At 33.4% G+C, this 25610-nt stretch overlaps 2 protein-coding genes and 1 long non-coding RNA gene across 3 annotated transcripts; 2 read left to right on the top strand and 1 right to left on the bottom strand.

Annotated features, from left to right (window-relative positions):
* The first annotated feature begins 1200 nt into the window (after positions 1-1200).
* LOC148271203 (uncharacterized) lies at positions 1201-7100 on the top strand. Its single transcript, XM_088241710.1, has 4 exons — positions 1201-1337; positions 2367-2586; positions 3929-4060; positions 5203-7100. The coding sequence occupies exons 2-4, from the start codon at positions 2442-2444 to the stop codon at positions 6522-6524; spliced, it is 1599 nt and encodes a 532-aa protein (XP_088097836.1). The 5' UTR covers positions 1201-1337; positions 2367-2441; the 3' UTR covers positions 6525-7100.
* A 5958-nt stretch (positions 7101-13058) lies between these two features.
* LOC148271202 (uncharacterized) lies at positions 13059-17184 on the bottom strand. Its single transcript, XR_015825169.1, has 3 exons — positions 17058-17184; positions 14404-15035; positions 13059-13444 (listed from the first exon to the last, which is right to left on the bottom strand). It is a non-coding gene; the product is annotated as an uncharacterized LOC148271202 (long non-coding RNA).
* Positions 17185-18875: 1691 nt separating this feature from the next.
* LOC148271201 (uncharacterized) lies at positions 18876-21719 on the top strand. The gene is made up of 3 exons (XM_088241699.1): positions 18876-18941; positions 19660-20051; positions 20482-21719. The coding sequence occupies exons 2-3, from the start codon at positions 19706-19708 to the stop codon at positions 21039-21041; spliced, it is 906 nt and encodes a 301-aa protein (XP_088097825.1). The 5' UTR covers positions 18876-18941; positions 19660-19705; the 3' UTR covers positions 21042-21719.
* The last annotated feature ends 3891 nt before the right edge of the window (positions 21720-25610 follow it).

Raw genomic sequence — 25610 nt, 5'->3', positions numbered from 1 at the left:
TGAATGTGGGTGTCGGTACACGCGAAATAGATATAGTTTGTGTGAGTGTAAGTATGAGAGAGGGTGGGTAAGTGGGTGTTTTAATGAAGTAAGAGTGGACATGTGTGTAAATATTTTTGCACAAATGTCAAAAATATGTACACAATAATAAGAATTAGAGATAAAATAATGTTTTCTTACAGAAAACTAAGTATTAGACAAAAAGTGTGTTTTAAAACGCACATTTTCAATGTTTATTTGTTACAATTGAATGGACCAATATGGGGAAAGTTCAATTTATATTCACAAGTTAAACGTATAAGTGGAGAGTTCTGGGCATAGTTCGTACGAACTGTTGGCACATGAAATAGAGAACTCGACGTGTGACGCGTGCGGTAGCCAGGGACATTTAATGATAATTCCGACATAAGAGCCGGACTATCAAGGCGTCCACTAAGTATGTCATGAAGGACCCTAAGGTTATAAGAAATTATAACCGTTACTAAAGTCAAATTGTAAACCAATTGTAAGTTCAGTTTCAGTTCCGAAATGCGGCGTTTATTGGCATGGCAATAATTGACTTGCAATTAAAAAAATGGTATATTTATCTACAATAAAAAGTAACAATGGAAATATTCATAGCAACTTTAATGATTTAACAATTCATTTTGAAAAGCTACATTAATTGAATATGTACTTTAAAAGATAAACCGTTGAATAAAATATCTAAGAAATAAGATTTTGTAGTTATGCTATTTCCAAAACATAATAACTTTTGAACCGAATGAAATAAGTTCAACCCATACATGAAAAACCATGATATTTCCCTATAGCTGATAGCAAAAATATTCTTATGAATGAGTTTTTCATACAAGTTGTATCTGCTAACTAATTAAACAACAAAATTATAATTCCACTGGTGCTTCCTTTAAATAAATAAATAACAGCCGCAATTCGAAAATATGTATTGTCCAACGTGTACTGCATTACAATGGTCCTGGCATTATATTTATTTTCTTATGTAAGAGTATTGCCTCTGTACAAAGGCTAACAATTTGTCAAGAAATTAAAAATTAGATGGCTATAATAAAAACCATTTTGAAACAAAATAAACCTATACTTTGTACGTCACGCTTAACGCGTACAAGTTTTTTTTATACTTTAACCACACTACGTTTCACATTACTGGCAGTACTAAAACTGAATGTCATTAATGTTCTCACCGCCATTTTGTTATGTAGCTGTCAAAAGTATTCGGGATCTTTTGCAAGTGTAATCTGATGATTTTTAATAACTATGAATAATAATTATGGACCGTTTTTATTACACTTTTATTGTTTCTTATTCAAACGACATTGGTAAGTAAATATTTTTCATATTTTTATTACAATGGCGTCAAAATAGGCAATTATCAGATTGAATCACACATTGTGAAATTAGGTCGATGCATCGACTTATAATACATAGACCCATTGAGTAAAATATTTAGTGACACAAATACGTACCCATAGTTACTAAGTACTATACAGGTGGCTGAAGAAGCCACGTACTAACGATTGAGAGAACAGAGACGAAGTTTCTTTGTTACCTGCACATGAGAGAGTGTGGATACTACCCATTGCAATACCCATCATTGTTTCTTTTAGGTATGCTCGGTATCACAAGTTTGCGGGCCAGGAGGAGCATTGCCTCGCTTCTCATGGCCTTTAAACTTCTGTATGGGTTAATTTACCGTCCCAACATTTTGAAGCGAATGAAATTATATGTACCGGGCAACTATTTAAGAGGTAGACAACACAGACCATTTGTTCTTCCAGAATATAGGACAAATTTTCTGTTGTTGATGCCTGTGGGGCGAATGATTGGTCTATTGAATAGCCTCTCGACGGAGGTGGATCTTTTCCATGCTGGGATTACCAGCTTTAGACTCTTCCTCTCTAACTAATAACTTTTCTGCATTCCCTTTTTCGACATGTATAAATTTTTATTATTAATATTTTTCTAATATTATTTTGTATATGGTTTTAAAACGTTAATAAATATTTTTTATTTACATATCGAAGAGTCCCGCCTTAACACGGAATTCATATAATTGTGTCTATGATAAAATTGTGTATTTTGTGCATAAAAAAAAACTACGTGCACGTTTCGCCCGAGTCGTTAGCGATTTCCAATGGTTTTTTCATGTTTTAAGCAGTTAGATTTGAAATATTATCATATTTGAATTAAGTTATGCTTAATTAAAGCCATTCCTTCCTATATATATTCTATTTTTCTCTTTTTAAATCTCTTATTTTTTTAATATGCAGTGAATACACAGCACCGTAACTCGCGGGTGTTTTTAGGACAGTAAGGTAAAAGTAAAGACAGAGCTTACATGGTTTCAGGTCCTACAGAACAAAAGAACTTTAACTTCAATTGAATTTTAAGTTTATAAACAAGAATAACTTCCCTAGTTAACAATGGATGGAAGGGATACTGTTGTAAAAATCGAGATGACCCACGATTTGGTCGGTGACCGAAGTATGTTGGACCGCACTGAAGATTTATCTGATGAAATCAAACTCGAATACATCGGCCCATCGAATAACGAAAACGAAATTAAAGGTATTTTCAATAAAGCCAAGTATTTGTAGACGAGTAATCGATTGAACGTAGTTATGCAGAAAGCAGTTGGTCCACAATTTTGAAAAAATGAGACATCGGTGTTATCGGGTGCGGTAAGGACAATACTATGTTCTGCTAAAAACAGCCAGATCGCTGTCATACAAAAGGCTGTATTAATCACCTTCGGAAAAGGTGTCGATCACAAAAACGGCATTTCTCAATTTGCAAAAAACACTTACAAAACTAGAAAAATCATTGAAACTGGTCAAATACATAATTTGATTCTTGTTTGTAATAAAAAAAACGAATGTTTTCATTGTTTATCATTTGTCAAAGTCAAAACTTTCCAACTGTCGTGTAGATTTGAATATTCACTCTTTTCATAAAAGTGCTATTATCTCAATTTCACTTTTCTATGGCTAGCTGCTTTCTGAATAACTCTAGGTTCAATTTAAACTTTATTTTTAAATGAACCTACATTCCTACATACAGCATTTGAAAATTAATGTCTATGTACAGTTTTGCTAAAACTTTCTTTCAATTAAATACTACCCAGAATAATAAAGTAGACAAAGAAAAGAAGCCGTGGCTGCGTAAATAAATAATAATAACCTTTTATAATGTTTCAAATGTATAATCACGGTACCTATAAACCATAGAATTAAAATTTACCAGAAGGCGTGTAGAACCCAGTTTGCACACATCACACTGTATCTAAAAGTTTCCCTAAACCCCCCTCCCCATGCACGACATCGTGGCCCGCGCGCATGCGTAAAGTGGACGCGTAATGTTGCTTGGCCGCGAACAATTATTTTCATAACACAAAAATTAGTTAATTTTGTTTTACCACAAAAATATAATATACTGACTGGACTTAAAAAAAAACAAAAAAATTTAATAGACAAACGTATAAAAAGCATTAAATAATCATCTAGTAACTAAGTAAAGTAATATCGTTTTAAATTATGCTAAGGCTTACTAATAGAAAGCCGGGTAAAAAATTGAACTACCCTGGCAATACTAACAAAATGTCCATCTTGTTTTATTTCACAATCTGACAGACGGTAAAATTATTAGATTCTTAAATAATATTATTTGTTAATTCACTGTTTAAACATACAATGTGATCCATTCTTATTCCCATTTAACCCCAACAGTGTTTTGATACTTAAAAACGACACAACACGGCCTTATTGAATTTAAATCGGCAGTTGCGTACTAAGCGACGTCTATAGAGTAACTAATAAACCGGCTTCAGTTTGATGCGCGTTTTCTGGACTGTTATAATTCTATAGTATGAAGCTTACATAAAACAGAAAAAAAAATTGTCTTTGTTTTTCAGATATTCGGCTCATAAAGTATAAGATAACTCCTGCCTTTAAAAAATGTATCATTGGTGAAGAACCTAATTCCTTACAATCTCATACTACTTCAAAGATTCTACAAATCGCACTTACAAAATATGATGATAGAGGTAATGTATAATTAGATTTTAATACTAAAAAAAGATTTTTATACTAAAAAAAGATTTTTAAACATATTTAATATTAATTTAATTAATTTTTAAAAAGACAAATAAATTATTCTTCAAGTAGAGATATCATATTTCAAAGTGTACCTACCTACATTTTACTAACTACTGATATCAGTCTTTTACGTAATCTTTGTATATGGGAATCCCATTTAAAATGGCAATTAATCATTGATCCTAAATAAGCATAATCACTCAAACTATCTTTACATCACATTGGAAAAGTTGTATGACATTCTGATGGATACAGTAAAAATCGTGAGTACCAAACTGGGCACACCAAGTTTACCACTTGGGGATCTTGTATGCATTAATTTGGTCTTCTTAGCATTGATGATCAGATCTACAGCGTGTTACCATCTGTGTACTAAAGCATTATATATTATAATTCTTCGATATGAAGACATATACATATTATGATTCTTCAAAATGAAGCAACGGTCAAGACGCAAACTGAGTAGGATTGTGGTCCTGTGGCTAGTGCCTCGGACTCACGGATCAAGGGTCCGTGGTTCGAATCCCACTCTACCCCAACTTGATTCCCATTTCTATATAGTGAGTTATTTACAACTCGTTGAAAATGGCCCTCAAAATTAAATATTTGGGTAAATCGTAAAAACGCAAATATTTATTTTTTATTAAAAATATATAAATATACTATGTCATTGATGTCAACGACATTTTCGAAGAATTGGAGCTGTATTGAAGCAGATATATTGACACCATCGCAAATAAAGAGCTTACAGTTACCTTTTTGAAATAGTATTTTGTCAATTCTAATTGGATTCATTTAGTAATTTAGAGATTATTTGGATAAGGGGATTTTTTATTATGTTATCAATCTGTTGATGATTATTTTTTTATTAAGATAAGGTTTTTGTTATTCTTAAAATTAAACCTGGTTATTTATTTCTACCGGTTCAGAATTGATGGCAAATAAATAAATATAGGTATTTCATAGAAATATGTATTATATGTCAGTGAGGTATTTTGTATATTATTCGTCCCGAACCGTGAAGACAAATAATTAATTTCATAACCCCAATTTCAAATATTTGATTTTAAAAATCTGTTATATTTTTTAGGTTCAAAAACACAAGACGTTTGCGAGAATTTCAATTGTCACTATAAAAAGTCTGCTGATGGTAAACTTACACTAAAAAAAATCATTAAACATTTATCCGCTGTAGAAAATAACGTTATTCCAGTCAGTTTAGCGTGCGAGCACTGCAGTTTCACGAGTGTTCACAAAATATGCTTAAGAAAACATATTTTGTCCGCTCACTACACTGAAACAAGGACATTCAGTTGCTCTGACTGTAGTTATCAGTGTAAGAAGAAGTATATGCTAAAAATACACGCCATCAGGCATTTAAGTACTGATGACAACGGTGTTCGCTGTCCAGAATGTAATTATCTGTGTGACGATAAAAACAACTTGAAGATTCACATGATGAGTACCCATTTTACCGACGACCTTTGCCTATGCTCCGAATGTGGCTATATAGCGAAAGACAAAAATAGTTTGAATACGCATTTGAAAATGCACGCCCCGCCCAAGACACTCAATTGCTCAGAATGCAGTTTTACCTCTAAAACTAAAATAAACCTAAATAAGCACTTTTTATACATGCATAGGAGAAAGAAGAAATACTCCTGCCCAGAGTGTAACACAGAGTTTACACTCAAAGCTAATATGGACAGACACATAAAGTCTAAACACGAAAAAATTAAACCGTTTGTTTGTTCGTTCTGTTCATTTAAAACCTCCAGCAAGTTTACATTGATTAACCACACACGGATGCATACGGGAGAGAGACCGTTCGCTTGTACCGAATGCAGTTCTAAGTATCAGTCTTTGCAACAGCTGAAAAACCATATGCTCCAACACAATTCCGATAATCCCGCGTCTTATAATTGTAGCGATTGCAAAGCGAAGCTCAAAACGCCAGCAACACTCAAACAACATTTGCGAATGCATACAAGTACTGAACAGTATTACTGCGAGCGTTGCGGTTATAAAACAAGAAAGAGGGCCCAGTTGACACTACACATGAGGATACATACCGGAGAGAAACCTTATACCTGTTCTATTTGCAGTTATAAATGCAGGCTTCTTCCGACGCTTCAAAACCACATGAGAACTCACACTGGCGAGAAACCTTATTCATGTTCTGAATGCAATTTCAAATGTAGCCAGTCTGGTCATCTTAGGATACACATGCGCAAGCACACAGGGGAAAAACCATACAAGTGTAATCGCTGTAGTTTTAGATCCGCTACGTCTGGAAACCTTAAAGATCACATAAGAACTCACACTGGAGAGAAACCATTTCTCTGCATGCAATGTGATTATAAAAGCTCGTCGCGAAGCACATATAAAAAACATCTTCTCTCTCACAGTTAAAAATAATTCAATTTCAGAATTACACTTCACATAAATGTTTTATTTTCTCTGGACTAGAATCAGGAGCGTTAGACTGGACCATCTTGCCAAAAACATGTACATTTGACAATGATTTATTTTCGGTATTCGTCATTATAAATACATTTAAAATGCCAATAAAATACAATTTTAATAAACACTCTCAAAATGCAAATGATGCAAGCAGGGGAGTGATTTCTGGCTATCAGAAGTTAATATTTTTAAACGAAATCTTCAGAAATAAATATACAACATTCAGAGCGAAAAACAATTTGAATATAAAGGAACATTATTTGATTTACAGATCTAACTATGATTTTCGATTTGCCTTCGATACTTTCCTTGAATGAGAATCTGAAAAAGATTGTTTTTAATGTAAAATAATATGATTATATGATTTCTGCATCTATATAAAGTGGTAGATTCCCAGAAGACTAATATAATGCTTTGGCTACCCTATCAGATAAATCCCACGTGCCTAAAACATGGTGATATTGTAAATTTATTTATTTTTTAAATTATACCTAAAATTCATAAGTTTTAAGTAAAATTAGCAAATATAATTATTCATTTTTTTATTTTATTTTTCTACAATTCCTTTGCGCGCGGTGATGTAACATTGTGCTACCACAAGCAAAATACAGAATATTTCAAGGTTCTTAAATAAAATTATTTGTGAATTAGCTACTTACACATGAAATGTGATCTCACCTTATTTCCTTTAATCCCAGCAGTATTTTGACACTGATAAATGACACAACACGGCATTATTGAGTTTAAATCGGCAGTTCCCTTCTCAAATTTTTTTTATCCTCTCTGTTGGAACAAATTAAAAAATATTTATTCAAGTGGGAACAAGTTTTCGGTTACTTTTATTAGGGGCATTCCCGAACAGTGGTATTTGTTAGAGTTTTGTTGTGTTTTTTTAGACGGACGTGACGCCGCCCGTACCAGCGCTTCACGTGATTGGTCCGGAAGCCAATGCTCGTCGTCTATTGGGTTTAAACTTGTCGTTCGACGCGACGAAAGTTGTGGTTACGCGAGCTCAACCTACCGCTCATTCATTTGTTGTGATCCCTGTATTTATATGTTTTCTTCAAAAGGTTGAAGTGTTTGTTTCTGCGGCCCTCCAATCTACTTAGTTATTTGGGTTGGCCCGGGATCGTATCTGGTTCGGGCAGCCCCTAACTACCAATGTCGCTCAGTGTTTACATGAAAAACACTAAGATTCTAAAATAAAACAACCTAATGATCGGCACCCAGGAAAATCGTGTTTACAGAACAAACAAAAAACACACCATCACGCCGTTTCTCCGTAAGGGTAAACAGAGAGGATAGAAAACCATCACTCTTAGCATACAGGTTTCACTTCGTCTACATTCGTACATTTTCTCATGCGCGCCCGCCAGTTATCCCGACTCTTGATATGTTTATCTTCAAGTATTTGTTGAATTTGGTCACGTCTTTCTCGTTTTCTGCATCAGTCAACATTCGCTCCGTTAATATTTTTAGCCGTTTTTTTGCTGTCCATTTGCTCAACATGTTCAAACCGACGCAGAACTCTTTTTTCGATCTTTTCGAAAATGCTTGTCATAATACACGGATCTAGACATTTGTGCATTTACCGTACATAGTTGTACACACAGAGATAGCAATATATATAAATATATATATTATTTTTTGCGCCACAATTGGCCAGGAGGCCCAAATACAGTGGTGAATTACATCACAGAATACCCAGGCTTGAGAAAAATCACATTTAATTAAATTTTTGTGTTCTCACCGGGAATCGAACCCGGAACCTACCGTGTGTGAGTCAAGCATCTTGACCACTACACCATGGAGGCCGCCGTCCCTCTAAAAGGGTCTTACTACCCCTCAACCAGTTGTTTCATCTTGCACCGTCTCTATAGTAGGTCCACAGTGGACTATTGTAAACTGTAATCTACTGTTATAGTACTTTTGAAACGACCCAAATCTTTACCGGACACGGAGCTATGAGAAGTTACTTATTTTACTTCACAAAAGTCAACAGATGGAAGAATTAAGGAAATATGAATATTTAAACATGGTGCGGTCATTTAAACCAGCCAATGACAGGTCAGAAGTCATGTAAATGCCTAGACTTCCATATTCCCTTATCTAAAATGTCCTCCATCTCTGGTGTAATTTGTTAATATTAATGACTCCCAAGACTGTGAAATCCAGTCTTTTGTCTACAAAAATTTGAACAAACTCAAAATATTGTAAATATACGTTTATTGTTTTAAAGGAGAGAATAAATATGATTAATTTAAGACTCCTGAAGAAAAATAATTGTAGAAAAATACTTGTGATGCGTTATCTGTTTAGTTTTTTATTGTTTACTTTTCAGCATGAACACTTAACACATTTACTATTATGTTCAATGTTTAGTTTTGTAAATTTATTGATAATTTTAAGTTGCTAGAATTTCACTCGCCCATGCACTCTGTAGCTGCAAGACGATTAGTAATCTAGTTTTGATAGGTAAATGTTATCAACTATCAAATATCTAAATTGAGTAAATGGGGTCTAGAATTCCAACCATCCATGCGCTCAGTAGCTGCAAGACTTGTTGTTATCTAACTTCTATTTCTAAAAATTTGTTTTTTTATTTCATTTTTAAACTATCACTAATACTCTTAACTTCATTGTCAAATAAGGGCTAGATTTCTTATTTTCCGTGCGCTCTGAAGCCGCAAGACATGCTGTAATCTAGCTCCTATATATCAAAATTGGAGACGAGGAACTAGAATCCCAACCGTCCATGCGCTCTGTAACTTTAAGACGTGCTGGGATATTTATTTATTGTACAGCGCCCTTGAGGTGATTTTTGCAAAGACAGGACTATATAAATTATCCAAATATATTTACATACTTACTATCTGCACTGTTTCAATATACTCATTCAGTGAACAATAACCAAAGAACCAAAAATTTAATATATTTATTAACATGTAAAATTCAACTGACGTATACAACATACATAATTTGCCTGTGTACATAAATAATATGAATGTAAAATGTATAAACTCTTATATCTTATTACGTTTCTAACGATGTTGTTTTATCACAAATCTTATAATCTTTTACAGTACCTACTCACAGAATTATAATAATCCAGAAACCTCGTAAGCGCATCAAACGGATGCAGTGTTGCCAATTTAGCGACTTTATTGCTAGATTAAGCGACGTTTTGACATTGAAAACGACCTTTTTTATTTTTTTAGCGACAAATAAATTCTAGCGACCTTTTTAGCGACTTTTAAGCGAGCTGTCAAAAGTTAAAGTAAAAATGGAATCACTTGTGATGAAGAAATACTATTCCCAAAAATATAGAAAGGAATGGGAAGACAGACATTTCAAGTTTATTTTATTAAAATTAAATATTTTTGTCATAAATATGACATGTAATTACTAATAACGATATGATATTACTTACTTTTAATAAAAATTACAATTATTTTGTTTTATTTTACACTGGTATAATGCATATGGCTATAGAGATGCTATTTTACTATATTGCATAGAAAAAGCGTTCCGCATTTTTAAGTTTTTTTTCTGTGAATATAACATATGGTGTCTGTTTTTTTAAAATTAAGAGTACTTCATCACAATGAAATATTTTTTTATTAATATCAAGGTAATAATCATTTGCTACTGCTATATTTTTATCAGTAGCACCGAGAATATACATTTTTTATCTCATTTCCTTTATTTATGACATTACTTACTTTAAACAGTTTAATTTCTTTTCCGAAAATCCTTGCCCCCCTCTCCCATCACTAACCCCCTGCCATCAGCAACCCCCTTCTCCTTCGCCTCCACCACCCGCCGTCTAACATCTTAATATCTAGCTACTTTTGAACCTCAGTTTAGCGACATTTGCTCGTAACGAGTTGGCAAAACTGAACTGATGCTGACTAAACTACTATAAGGTACTATTTAGACGTCGTTTAGTACGCAACTGTAGTGTCAAATTTGATTAGGCTGTGTTGTGTCGTTTATAAGTGTCTAAATACTGCTGGGATTAAAAGAGAATATACGGTGGGATCACATTTCATGTGTCAGAAGCGAATTCACAAATAACATCATTCGAGAATTCGATTATTTTACTATCTGTCAGATTGTTAAATAAAACAGGGCGGACACTTTGTAAGTATTGCCGGGGCAGTCGAAATTTTTACCCATCTTTCTATCAATAATCTTCAGTATTATATTTAACTGTATTGATTTCACTTCATTATTATTTTATGTTTTTTTTTTAACGTTTGACTAATAAAAGTAACTTAATAAAGTTAAGTAAACGTAATAATGTATTCCATGTCCGCTCCCTATTTAAAGCATATGGTCTCCACAAATATCCTTTCAAGCATCTCTGTCGGCTGCCAGCTCCTGTGCATCCTCCCAAGACAGGTTCGCGTCCCGTAGTCCTGACACGAACTGCCGACGAAGAATTGAATTCATAAATAATATTATTTAAGAATTCGATTATTTTACCATCTGTCAAATTTTGAAATAAAATAAGGTGGACATTTTGTTAGTATCGCCAGGGTAGTCGAATTTGCTACCCAATTTTCTTTTAATAAGTCTTAGTAAAATATTGAACGGTTTTAATTTACTTAAAAACTAAATGATTATTTAGAGAAGTAGTTACCTGTTTTTTTTTATAAACCAGTCAGTAAAATATTTTTTGTGATAAAACATAACTTAACAATTATCAATTATTATTATTACACAAAATTATATTGTATTTGTGTTATAATATATTATTCACGGTCTGGCAACATCACGCGGCCAATTCACGCATGCGCGCAGGCATGATGTCGGGTAGAGGGGGACTTTTGGACACAGTACAAACTTGGTGCGTGTTTACGCACCTTCTGGTATATTATAATTCTATGATAGTACTTTACCTTTATTATGTTACTTTTTAAAAAGCAAGGGTGCCTGTCCGTGAATGCTATTCTATGGCTCAAATTTGTTACCAGATATCGATTTGATGGTAACTACCAGAAAAGGTAGTACATACACATAATACAAGGCTAGCACAAAGTGAAGGCTTGTCAGCACCGAGGTTTGTACACAAGTATGGCCAAAGAACATTTCGTTATATAATTACTCAAATTTTCAATAAGATTCCTAAGCAGATCTTAAAAGAAAATGCTGACGAAACTTCTATGAAAAAAATAATTAAATGGCTCATATGTAACAAGGCTTTATATTGATTATTATTTTATGTTAACAGTCATCTATTTATTTTTTTGCATATACATTTTGTGTAAAAAATACGTATGCTTTTAGTTCTTAATAATGTTTATATCACTTTTTAAATTTATATAATTTCTCTAATGTTTTTCATTGCAAAGAAAAAATAAGAAACCTGCTGACAAGCCGGTTTCGCGGATTAGTGGGTTTCATTATTTTTCCTTTTATATTTTTCTGTTCATGTTAAATAAAAATAAATACAAAAAAAAAACATAATACATTGACGACACTTTCCCTTTACAATGTTCTACTTTATCTTTTAAGAATGTTATACAATGTGTACAAATTGGCTACGGCCGATAGAAAATACATAAATAAAAATGCAATTGTAAACAACGAAAGTATTATTACTGATAAATTTATATGTCCAAGTTTAAAATACCCGCTAAATAACAGCAGTAGTTCGAAAATATAAATAATAATTTTATTAAGTTAACATTTTGACCGATTTCTTCCCAGTCTGTTTTTTTGGTTGGCTATGAGATATTACTTTTAGCAAAGAGTTAAAATGCTGAAATGCGTCTTTTATTTTACTTGAAGTTTAAATAAAAAATAAAAACGCAGCGGTTGCAACAGTTTCCACGTCCGTCTCGGCGCCTGAGTCACCAACGTCTGGGCAGTGTAGCGATTTCATTGCCAATACGTGCTTCAGCGTACTGACCAGCTTAATACGTAGAATTTTTATGCACCAGAACACTCCCACTGTAATCACAAAGGGGGTTTCTCGCCAGTATGAGTTCTTATGATGTGTCGTTTTAAATGACCACTCTGTGAGCAAGAATATTTACACAGTGAGCACAAAAAGGGTTTCTCACCAGAATGGGTTTTAATATGTCGTATTAGGCTACTTCTTTGTGAGAATGAAAACTCACACTGCGAGCACGAAAAGAATTTCTCGCCAGTATGTGTTATCATATGTCGCTTCAAATGACAATTTAGAAAGAACGTTAATTCACACTCTGGACATGAAAAAGGTTTCACCTCCGAATGAGATTTCATGTGGCGTTTTAAATGAGCATTTTGAAAACATGTATATTCGCACAGTAAGCAAGAAAAGGGTTTCTCACCAGTATGCATTCTCATATGTACCTTTAAACCAGAACTTCGGGAACACACATATTGACACTCTGAACATGAAAAGGGTTTCTCACCAGTATGGGTGTCCATGTGTCGTTTCAAATGACCACTTCGTGAGAACGAAAGTTTACACTCCGAACAGGAAAACGGTTTTTCTCCAGTATGAATCCTCATGTGCACTCTTAAATTACTGCTTTGAGAACACTTATATTTACATTCTGAGCACGAAAATGGTTTCTCACCCATATGCGATTTCATATGCAGATTGAAACGACTGTTACGAAAGCATGAATACTTACAGTATGAACACGCAAATGTTTTCTTTCCAGAATGCTGCAAAACGTGTAGTTTTAAATAATATTTTCTTTTGCATGTGTAATTACATTGCGCGCATGATAACAATTTATTTGAATTGTTTGTTGAATCGTCTATTTGTACTTTTGAAGAACACTTTACACGATACGACGTACATTCCCTTGATAAATACGTTTCACTGTTTTCTGTATATTCATGTTGATTCCCGGTCGTTCGAAGATCTGAAATATGAAAATATATTTAAAAATCAAAATGTAATGCGTAATTTCCAACCCTATAAAGAAATTTGTGTGGAAAGGAAAAAATGGAATTCGGAGAATACGAAACAACAAGTCTACAATATTTATAATGGGCCCAACATAAAAGGGAGACTGTGAAGGCCAGACACTAGGAAAGAATGGGTGAATAGAGTGCCCAATAAGATAGTTCACACAAAACCCCAAGGTCGACGTAGCGTTGGTAAACCTGAACTCCAAAGTCTGGATGCGGGTGCTGCCGGCATCAGGGACTGGAGTACATGCCAGGATAGAGGAAGTTAAAGCCAACGGTGGGCTAAAGATCGACTTTATTTATTTATGTATTTCACAGTTTTATTAGTTAAGTTTATTTATTTTTTTGTTTTAGGTCCTGACAAGCTGGAAACTTCCTGTGTTTAGGAAGAAACTTCTTTTTCACATGTGTTTTTCTTATTTCATCAAATGATGCCTAATAAATGAAAATAATAATAACAACGCCAAAAAAATCTAAATTAATATGAATTAGAAAATATGCAAAGAAAATATACCATTATAAATTAGAAAATTAAACATTAATGTAAATTTGTAAACATACCGATAATAATAAAAATCGAAGCATAAATATAAACTTAAAAAAATAATATTAGTAATTAAGAAATGAAGCATAAATATAAATTGGAATACATACAGATAGCAATAAAAATTGAAGAACAAGTATAAATTAGAGAATATACCATTTATAATTTAAAAATGAAACATACTTATTAATTATGATAAAGATGAATGTGGGAATTTTAATACTTACAATTTTATTATATTTATGATTCTATGGCCAAAAATCAAAGATAAGGTTCAATAAACTATAATTATTTAATTATAAAAAAAAACCATCTTAAAATCCTTATAGTTTCAAAAATGCTTTAACTGTATGACATATGACCCACCTTCAGAGTTGTGAGAGAATTCCGAAGATTCGTGTTTCATATCAGGATCATCAATGTCAAATTTCGTTGATATCAGTTTTCTATCTTCAATATACCGCCGTTCAGTACTAGTCCCCGGTTCAGTCTTTACTGTAGCAACACCTGGCTCCTCGCCTCTATTAGGACACGGTGCCCTTTCTCCACGGATAATATATCCTCCTACATCACCAGTCCCCGGTTCAGCCTTCACGGTAGCAACTCCTGGCTCCTCGCTTTTATAGGAACACGGCGCAACTTCCACTGTATGGAGAATATCGCTTTCTACATCGTCAGTCTCCGGTTCAACCTTAACCGTAGCACCACGTGACTCCTCGGTTCTGTAAGAACACGGCGCCCGATCTCCATAGAGAATATGCCCAGTCCTCGGTTCAGCCTTCACTGTGGAAACACTTGGCACCTCGTGACATGACGCCCCTTCCCCAGAATGGAGGACATCTTCTACATCCGCAGTTCCCGGTTCTGCCTTCACGGTAGCAATACCTAGCTCCTCGCTTATGTAGGGATATAGCGTTCTTTCCGCAGTATGCAGAGTATCTTCCACATCGCCCGTCAGCGGTTCAACCTTCACAGTTACACCACCTGGCTCTTCGCTTCTGTTAAAAAATAAATATTTACGCTATAAAATTAAAGTAACTGTCAACATTTCGAGCAGTGATGGTCAAAACATCGTAACAAACAAAATTTTGCAGGAGAACGCCTTCTTCCTTTAAATTAACAAGGTGTTTAAAAAATCAAACTTTTATTTGCATATTAATCTTATCTATATCAATTAACCGTCAGTAGAGTCTCAGTGAGTCACATCTTGCTGAAGGGTGTGATTGTATTAAATGCTGCGAATGCCCAGTTGCATTCCACCGGCAACAATACTGACTAGTCCTACTCGTTAGCGTCCACGTCGCGAACCCCGGGCAATGACATAGACTATTTCCTAGTAATAAATTATACGTAGAGAGTGGACTCCTTTGTTTTAGAAAATTATATTTATTTCAGTGCCTGAAGTATGTTTACTTGAATGGGGAATTGTTTAGTAATAATTCAAATCGTATTAGTAATAGATCCGATGGTGTACTGTCAGTTCCAGGATTATTTTTTTTGCACCACAACAGGCCAGGAGGCCTAATTACAGTGGTGAATTATATCACAGAGCACCCGGGCTCAAGCCCGGCCAATTTTTCTCAAGAAAAATCACATTTTAATTTTTGTGTTCTCACCGGGTCTCACCAGGATGCAGAACTAAGTTCGCACAGAGGCACTCCTCACATGTTGGTCCAAGATCCTTCAATCTTCTAACTAAGGAACTACAAAACATTAAATCACTGGTACAGTTTAAAGTAGGTTTGAGGTCTTGGATTAGCGTGGAAAGAACAGATCGACACATTCTTTTAAAAATATATATTAAATGCATACTGCTAATAAATCACGTTTTCGTAATATAAGCATATGTTAACTTGGTTTTTCTTTTCTTTTTTTCAACTTTTTAATAGTTAAAAAAGGAATGGCCCACGCTCAGACGCTGAAGCCTTTCTGGGCATTTTTTCCCATTTATGTTATAGCTTAATTTTAAGATGTATTTTTCTAAAGTGTATTTTTGTAATTATATTTCTATGTAAATAATATATGTATGGAAAAATAAGCAAATAAAAAAAATTCAAAAATTGGATCACATTCATAACGGTGTGATCACAGCAGATAACGAGAGGATGAAAGGTGAGTTTCTGGCGCCTTCAACCAGAACAAACCAGCTAAGGAAGGTAGCCTCGACAAAAAAATCACCAGAGAAGGCAACGGCAAACCACTCTGGTCATTTTTTCAGGAATCACTTTGGCAAGTACATTTAACAAGCAGTTTCTCTGGCCTCGGAGTGGCGTAGGACCGAGATGCTTTCGCTGTAGTGATCGCCAACGTCGGGGGGACCTGATAAGGCGCCACAAGAAGAAGATATCAATCAAATAAATATTTGAACATAACTTGGTTCTCAAAGTGTATTCCTTGATAATTGGGACGAATATCGCTACTGTCGGTAACGATATTTCGGCTATCATGGGGCAATTTAAATGAAAACAAACTGTATGTTTGATTTGTGAGTTAAAACTCACCGTAAAACATATATTTAAAATATCGGCAATAAGGATTTAAAAAACAATTATTGACAAATAAAAAGAAAACATAAACGTGTAGGGTAATGTACCACCTAATTCGAAAATTATGTTTATTTCAAAATAAAAACAACAGCATTGCAAAATGAATGAATACAACATTATATAAAAGCTCAAAATGAAGCCAGTAAAGTGTTCCACAGAAATACTGTTTTAAACAGTTAGAAAAAGAAATAATAAAAAATTGTAAAAGAAAATTGCTTAAAATAATTATTTGTATGAGGGTGGGTTTGCAAGGGTGAGTGTGCGTGTATTTGATTTGATGGTTTATGATTTATTTTTTATTTGTTTCTTTGTTATTATTGTTTTATATTTCGACTGCCCAATGGGGTTATTTACCCTAGTTAGACAGTCAAAGCAACTTTATATCAATATGTAATTTATTTTTGAGTACACTAACAGTTCAGTAATTGGTAAATTAATAAAATAGATGATAGTAAACATCTACAGGGAAATTACCCAAAGTCGCTTCCTTGTTTGTGACGATCACACATCGTAACGAACATAAACTTAACTGGGTATAAACGCTCGCTTTATAAAGATTCCAATATCTTACGAACTGTCAGATCACGAAACGGCGACGGTCGGCCATTTGGAAATGTTCCGGACAAAGTTGCCAGTTTCAATATTTGATACGTGTGTAAAGTGTGACATGCGAACTCCTAGATTAATTTACCTGGGTTAAATATTCAAAGCCGATTGTTTACATTCAAAATAAACAAGCACTTATGTCTGTTATTTTTAAAGCCCCTCAAAATTATAATCAGAACCACGGAATCAAAGATTTCAGCTCTTTCACATCCATCATTCAACCAAAAAAAATATATAAAAATACACGGCTACGGTACAACTAACCTTACTGTTTTAATTTTTGTGCCCAACAAATACAGATATATTTTTGGTTTCATAGTACAAACCTTTATAATGTAATGTCCTTAGAAGAATTTGAAGCTCTTCAGACGATAATTTTCGTGGCATATAATTTTTTATTGTAATAATTGCCCTAATATATATTTTTTTTAAATAGAGAAGTTCTTGAGTTTTTATTATTAACTCAAACATTATAACTTTCAGACCATTTCCAAAAAGTCGTAAATAACTGGTTCTGGAAAAATGGAAATCGAGTCGTGGTAGAGTGGGATTTGAACCTCGAATCTTTGGTCCGTGAGTCCTTTATACTGCCACCGGACCACAACCCAGTTCTTGTAGAATATTATTTTATGTTTAGGTTTCGTTGTATATATAACCGGATTATTAATCCAATAGCTTTTTCAACTCATATTTCAAAATAGGAATCCAACACTGTTTACCACCAAAATCTTAAGACTTTCTTTCTATTATATTTTTATAAATCAAAAAATTAATGAAGCCAAATAGAAAACGGCAAACTAACAAATATGTTTTAATATTAAAACCAATAACGTCATTGTTATTATTATTTTGGATAACTTATGTAGAGCCATTTTCGTAAGACAATACCCCAGGAGTGTTTTACAAATAACTCTCTGAATATTAATTAAGTTTTAACTGAAAATTTATATTTCATGTAATACAATTTATTTTGTCTTCACGTGCTACGGATTTATTTAAATAATACAGATAATAAGTGAGATTTGCGTATTTTTTTCAAAACATCACTTCAATTTTAGTCTCGCACTTATGCTAAGAAAGCATTTGTTGTCATAAGGCCTGTTTAGAAATAAAGTGCGCTGGTTAAGTAAAGGAATATATTGCCGTAGATATATCTGGTCTTAGCAAAAGAGGTCTGTCAGCCAGTTCATTAGCTCAATTCTAACAGAAACTATATTAATGCAGTCTGAAAAATCGAGCGAGAAAAAATACTTTTATGGGTGCACGATAAATGGCCAAAAAGTTAACATTTGTTGATGAGTTTCATTTTTAAATAACTCCTAGTATTATATTTGTTTATATTATAAAAGATTTTCAATTGAAACGTCACATTTTGTGTGACAACCATAAACCAACGAATAAGTAAGTGTTTTGTGGTGTGTATTGCGTTAATTGTCAAGGAAAATAATATTGCTTTAATGCGAAGGAGAAATTTGTATATTTTCTTTTTTATTTTACTAAAATTACTTTGGAAATTTACTTTTGTCATCTAGGGGGTTTTATTAGCAATCAGTATACTGACAGTGTATTTGTATTAAGGGGTTCGGTGATATAAAAAAATATTACCTGCATGAAATAAAAGTGGTAGGTACTGTTTTTCTTTTAATGATTTATTTATTGTCTCTGACAAATATTCTCATAGTTTATGAACACTAAGGCTTTTCAAGATGGTCGCACGCAATTGCATTATTCGAGTTCTTGGCATGAATTAAGGTGTGTTTATCCTTTCTTATTAATTTTACACAACACTATAAGGTTTTTTTAGTGAAACGGTAATAATATAAGATTTATACCAAGGCCCTGATGGCAATGGGCAGTTAACAGAGGTATCAATTGTCGTCTATAAAGTAACATCGAATTTTCAACAAACAAACCATCATGCCGTTTCTCCGTAAGGGTAGGCAAAGAGGATATAATGCCATATCACTCTGTCTTTACATACAGATCTCGCTTCCTCTGCATTCATACATCTCATGCACGCGCGCCGGTTATTCCTAGATTTGACATGTCCATTTTCAGTATTTGTTTGATTTGGTCATGCCATGTCTTTCTCGGTCTTCCTCTATTTCTGCATCCATCAACTTCCGCATTGTAAATATTCTTAGCCGTTTTTTCGCCGTACATTCGCCGTCCATTCGCTCTACATGTCCAAACCAGCGCAGCGCTCCTTTCTTGATTTTGTCGATAGTGCTCGTCTCAGCCTTACACAGTTCACGGATCTCAACATTTGTGCATCTATCGTACATAGTTTTACCACACATTCGCCTGAGAGATCGCATTTCGACAGCATTCAGCCTAATTTCATTCTTGTTTTTCCAAGTCTATACTTCGCTACCCTTTTGGATAAGACTGTTCTGTAACCTTCGTCTGGCCTGGACACTAAAAAACTCGCAGGGATATTATTGTAATTATTCTTTTTTGGTATTTTTAGGTGAAAATGTGAAGAAACCCATCATAACTTAATTCGCGAAAGAAATATGGATCATTCTTCCATCGAGATAAAGACTGAACCCGTAGTAAGTCATGGTGACAACACGCACGAACCTCATTCCAATAAGCGTGATTCCATCGAAGTAAAAAAGGAATTTTCGTATTTTGACGCCGATTCTTCGTGCTCTGTTAAAGAGGAGACTTTCTACCCAGAAGTTCCTCTCGTCCAGTTAGAACCAATAATATATATAAAAGACAGTCAATACGCGGAGGAAGGAGAGCCATGTCCCGACAAAAGCGAGGGGCCAAGTGTTGTTACAGCTAAAGTCAAACCGGGAACCTCTACGAACCTAGAATACTCGGAAGGAGATTGTACTCGAGTAATGCCATATGGTAATGCAGTACTTAATTAATTTATTGTATCCTTTATTGTTTTCCTTCTTTAGCTTTATTTTGTTACATGATTCATTACTTTCATCGTCATTCCCTTTCGCTTTCCGCACCCAATGGTGCATAGGGAACTGCATTAGTGCACAAATCGCAGCGTATTATAAAAATTTTTGTTACATAAAGTTAAGACGATCAGTCTCATGTTTCAGGTGCCAGTCCAGGGTTTAGAAAATATTATTGTGTAAAAACACATTTTTAATAAATATTTCATGTCGATCTTGTCGGTATTTGAACCCGAGACCTCTTACATGGCAGGCAAACGGGATTCATTCATTTAATTGATACTTTATAGACCATATTTCGATTACTTTTTTGTAATATTTTACCCTGGAAATAAAAGGTCTGTTAAAATTAATTATAAAATTTGTTTTAGGTCTAAGAATAAAAAGTGGGTACTCTCAAAAGCCACCATTCGCAGACTGTGAACTGAATATTCCTTCTCACTCCCGTGGAAATAATACAAAACGCACTTCTCCAGAGTACATAAACTTGAGACCTCTAGCTTGCCCAGAGTGCAACTACACTTGCAAAGACCGAAGCAATTTGAAAGCGCACAAGTTAATTCATAGCGGAATAAAACCATACGCATGTCTAGAGTGTAGTAATACTTTTCGGCGCTCGGGTCATTTAAAAAGACACATGATCACGCATACCGGCGAGAAACCTCTCGCATGTACTGAATGTAACTACACTTGTTCGCAACAAAACGAGTTGAAAGTGCACGCACTGTTTCATACCGGCGAGAAACCTTTTGCGTGTACGGAGTGCAGTTATGCATGCAGACTCAAAGCCACATTAGTGCGACACAAACTGACCCATACTAGCGTGAAACCATTTGCTTGCTCGGTGTGTAAATATACTTGTAGACTGAAAAGTCACCTCAAGAGACACTATATGTTGAAGCATATCAATAAGTGTTTTGAAATTCAATAAAAATTCATATTAAATACTTGTCAAAACTAACTGAGAGAAGAAACATAATAGATTTACTGAATTTATTTAAGATTGTTAGCTTTACATAGCACTGGACTAGCTCTCATTAATTTTAAGGTGTCTGGACGAATGACTCGTCAAGTTCAGTTGCAACAATTCGCGAACACAGCAAGTATAATTTATATAAATCAACTGTATTGAATTATTTGAAAGATTGTGAACGGTAATTTACATTTGTTAGGTTATTGTTTACATTTATTTTGATTTTTGTTTCTTTTTTTCTACTTTTTGTACAATTTTGTTTATATATTTATTTTTCTCGATTGCTAATTTGTGCATAAAAAAAACTTTTTTTTCTTTTTTCAAAAAAAGGTTACAAAATATAATTTGGTATAATTTACAAAATATAATTACAAAATATAATTTGGTAACCTTTTTTTGTTGAAAGTAGGTACCTTTGATTACCAACTTGTCCTTATTTTTTTTTAAATCTTTTCTGGCAATTGAATTTTTATACACACATGTTGACTGAATTGTTGGTTGTATATATAGACTTTTTTATATTTTTTCGTATACTGCATATTCGAAGTGTATATTTCTACATACTATGTATTATTTGTTTGGTTTAAGGCACTGCGTGCCATGTATATTAAGAATTAAAGTGTTCTAAAAATCCTTCCCATTGTTTTGTATACTTTTTGTAGGCACTTAATTTAAATCTTCCAACACTATCGACATGAGAATAATATATGACCTCTTAACCTTTTTTATCATCAAATAATATAATAGATTACTCGAAGCTTCGAAGTTTTATAAATATTCGTGTACCACGTAGACTAAACAGACTTAATTTTGTGTTTCACACATTTTTCGCCCGTTCTTGTGATTTAACCAGCGTTACGATTTGCATTTAATTTATTTATATTTGCATATACTATGAATATCACCACAAACCCATAAACTAAATTGACTGTCCCAAATTGCTATCTAAACTCTATATTAATGTTCCTCAAAAAGTTCTTAGGAATAATCTTCTTCTTCATACTTTACTTGTCTCATCTAATTCTATGGCCCCCTTTTAATAATTTTAATGTTATGACAAAATCATTAAACATAGATTTATTTGCGAATAATCACAATGACGTGCGGCGTTCGTTTCCGAAATAATTTTGTAGTGTTTTTTCATTTTTGTTCTTTTGTATTTAGATCATTGTTTACTTTATGTTTGACAATATTTGTTAACATACTGTGGTGCTATTTGTGAAAACCTGTAATTGGCTTATTTGTTTTGTGTTTTATATACGATAATTGTAGCTGTTGGTTATCAAAATAAAGAATATAAAAAAATTAAAAAGGATGTATCCTTTTTCTTTCATTCAAAGTCTGAACTTTAGAAAGTTCCGTCTTTCGCTTGCGGTAACACAATGTTACATCACCGTGCGCAAAGGAATTATTTACCACGGTGTGGTATTTATTATTTTTTATTTAATCCAATATAAAATACAAACACATAGTTTACAAAATAAAATGTTTATACAATAGGTGCATTCAATAAAATTTCCTTTTTATTTATGGGTGTAGCCACTCCACTGGCCCGCAGGCACGTTCCGAAGTGTCAGTGTATTATTTATTTTATACATAATTGCACATATTTTCACATCAATTGTTGTGTAAACATTTAAAAGAAATATGAAAGAAAAATCTAAAACATACCTACATCAATAAAACGAGAAAGGACTTTTAAGAAACTAAAATTGTATTCCGATATATTTATTTATTTATTTTTAAAAAACAAACAGTTGACAACGACATAATAACTTTTTTTAAAATACGGTTTAAATGCAGACCAGCGAAGTTTCTCAATAAAAATCATACATATTAATAAATTGTGTTACAACAAAAGGATGTGTTTATGTGTATTTGTATGAGAGTAAGTGTAGATGTGTGTTTATGTTTATTAGTGTGGGAGTAAGTGTTCAGGTGTGTGCGTCATTAAATAGTAAGTGGAATCGTATCGCAGCCAGAAATAATGAGTCTTATTTTTTTTTAAATAAATTAAGGGGCATGTAAAATATATCAATAGATGAAAAAAAACATTATAGTTAGAGCAAGAACGACAGAGGAAAGAGTGTTGTGCATAGGTAGTGCTACAGACTGGCAGATAGAATAAATACTTATTTCTTGTCACGCGAAAGGGGACATTTAGATTTATTTTGGAGAGTAGGTTAAAAGAGTCTACTTTATTATTTAATAATTTATGTAAATAGGATAATTCAGATACAGTGCGTCTATTTTCAATGGTACAAAATCCCCTTTGTTTGGCAGATTGGCTGTAAGTACAAAGCGTTTATATATGAAACATATTCCTTAGCTTCCCGTCTAGTCTTTTTAGCAATCCATTTATGGACTCGGGCTTTGAAAATATTGGTATGGCATTCCACGTTTATTTATTTTTAAATTGGTAAAAACCACTTTAACTTTAGGTCGTACGTCGACTGGTTTCGAGGTTACTTCCTTATTATCAGAACTTGAACTTACTTTGAATTACTAGCGTTGCTGTTTATATTATAAAATATTTTATGAAAGAAAATTTGAATCATAACGGAATATTTGTAAGAGAGGCCTCGAAGGATACACATGTAAAAGATATTTACAGTCAAACAAAAATGCTTTCATTTAAAGTAATACCTATGCATGATATCACAAACACCATTTTAAACATTTTGAATTCCTCAGCTCATACAAATTTGAAGCAAATTTTTAATGGCGATATCTATAGCCACAATTCGCGCAGCTCGAAAAACCTGCATATACTAAAATTTCATTCTACCAAGTTTGGTAAAAAGTCCTTGGAGAATATCTCTCGAACGCTGTATAATAAACTACCGACCAACATTAGAGAAAATGAAATGAGTAAATTGCAAAGCAAGGACTTCTACCTTAACCTTTTCTTGGAAGATCTGAGTGAAAATTATTTCTGAAAGCTTAATCTTCTTCTTCTCCTCGGTTAAGATCGATTAATTTGGTATCAACTAAAAGCTAACTCCTGAGACTTTGAGTTTCAACTTTTCTTCCTTCTCCTTAGTGGTCTTCCGGGCAGACGGCAAATGGCCGGGATTTCGTGGGCAATGGTATAGGGGATTTTGGAGCTGTCCATTAATGGAATTTTTGACGTAATCTCTCCATAATCCATTTACTATGCATTAGGTATCGCAATTCCGTCTAACTTCTTGACTAGATTCTGCCTCTTTTGGGTTCCCCTGCGATTGCTTTTAGTACTTTCATCTCTCACGTTCTGAGCAGTTATTTTGTTTTTCTATTTAGTTTTTCTATTTAGTTTTTCTATTTGGTTTTTTTGAATTTTGTATTTTCTCTCTATCTATCCTCGTCTCTGTTGTATACAACACACATAATTTGGTATACATACACCATTTATATACGCTATGATTTGGTCTGACACACGATTTGTATATCCGAATTATGTTTCCAATAATCATGTGTTCATTGTACTATACGACATTTCTAAGGCATCCAGATGTTTACTAACTGAGATGGATATGTTGTCATCATCACTATAGCAGCATCATCTGCGTGGCATGTGATGTTAATGACTTTATCTCCCTTAGTAGATTCGCTACTTTTTTTTATTCTTAAAAGCGTTTTTTTTAAATACATTTTTTCTGTTTCTGTAAGAAAAGGTTTTTGGCGTATATATTGTTGTGCTATATTTAGTTATAAAGGTGCTAAACTTGCTTTGTTTCTTTGTTGTTCTCAATATTAATATTATTTATGTCCCGAATTGAGTTTTTGTAACTCCTGGGAATGTAATTCAACGAATTATACTTGTAAAATACTTTGTGTCATATAATTTATAAATAATAAAAAAAGGAAAAAAAGGTAGATTTCATTGATTATTTGTTATGGGGAGTATTTTGTTAATGGCATTACTTATTTCTAATCTTTCTAAATTGAACGAGGACCATTTTTATTAATACGTAATATTTCTGAACCTTCTTTTCCTTTCTTAAAAATATTCCCGTTATGTTTAATATTATCTTTTTTCTCTCTCCTTTCATTCTTCTGTTTCTTTAACACAATATTTATAGTGTAAATAGCAACGCGAAAAATTCTAAATTAGTTTATTTCAGCCTCGCGCGCCATATATGCCCTATAACTTCCTACTTTGCTAGAACAGCAAATTGTCCGAACAAACTTATTGTTTATAAAGCCATCATACGCCCTATGCTCACATATGCACCCATTTGAGGAAATAAACATGACGATTAAGTCAAAAAAATCAAGCAGTGCAGAACAAAGCCATTAGACTAGTTCTAGAAGCCCCCAAATGATAAAAGTTAAAAACCTTCATAAAGACAGGCGCGAAAAACCCCTAATCAAATAATTCATTGATAATCTGTCCAAATCATTATATGCTGAGATTCCAACTCACCCAAATGCATCCATATCTTGCTTATCAAATTAAGACCCCAAATCTCCCACAAAACACCCACTTCTTAAACAAATCCTCAGAGTAAGAAACTTAAGTCTTATAATGAAAGAACCAATGTA

The sequence above is a fragment of the Micrasema longulum genome, unplaced genomic scaffold (assembly GCF_059751315.1).
Source record: "Micrasema longulum isolate JH-2025_06_02 unplaced genomic scaffold, ASM5975131v1 h1tg003028l, whole genome shotgun sequence".
Classification (NCBI taxonomy): domain Eukaryota; kingdom Metazoa; phylum Arthropoda; class Insecta; order Trichoptera; family Brachycentridae; genus Micrasema; species Micrasema longulum.
The sequence above is the reverse complement of the archived record's forward strand: the minus strand, read 5'-3'. Positions and strand labels throughout refer to the sequence as shown.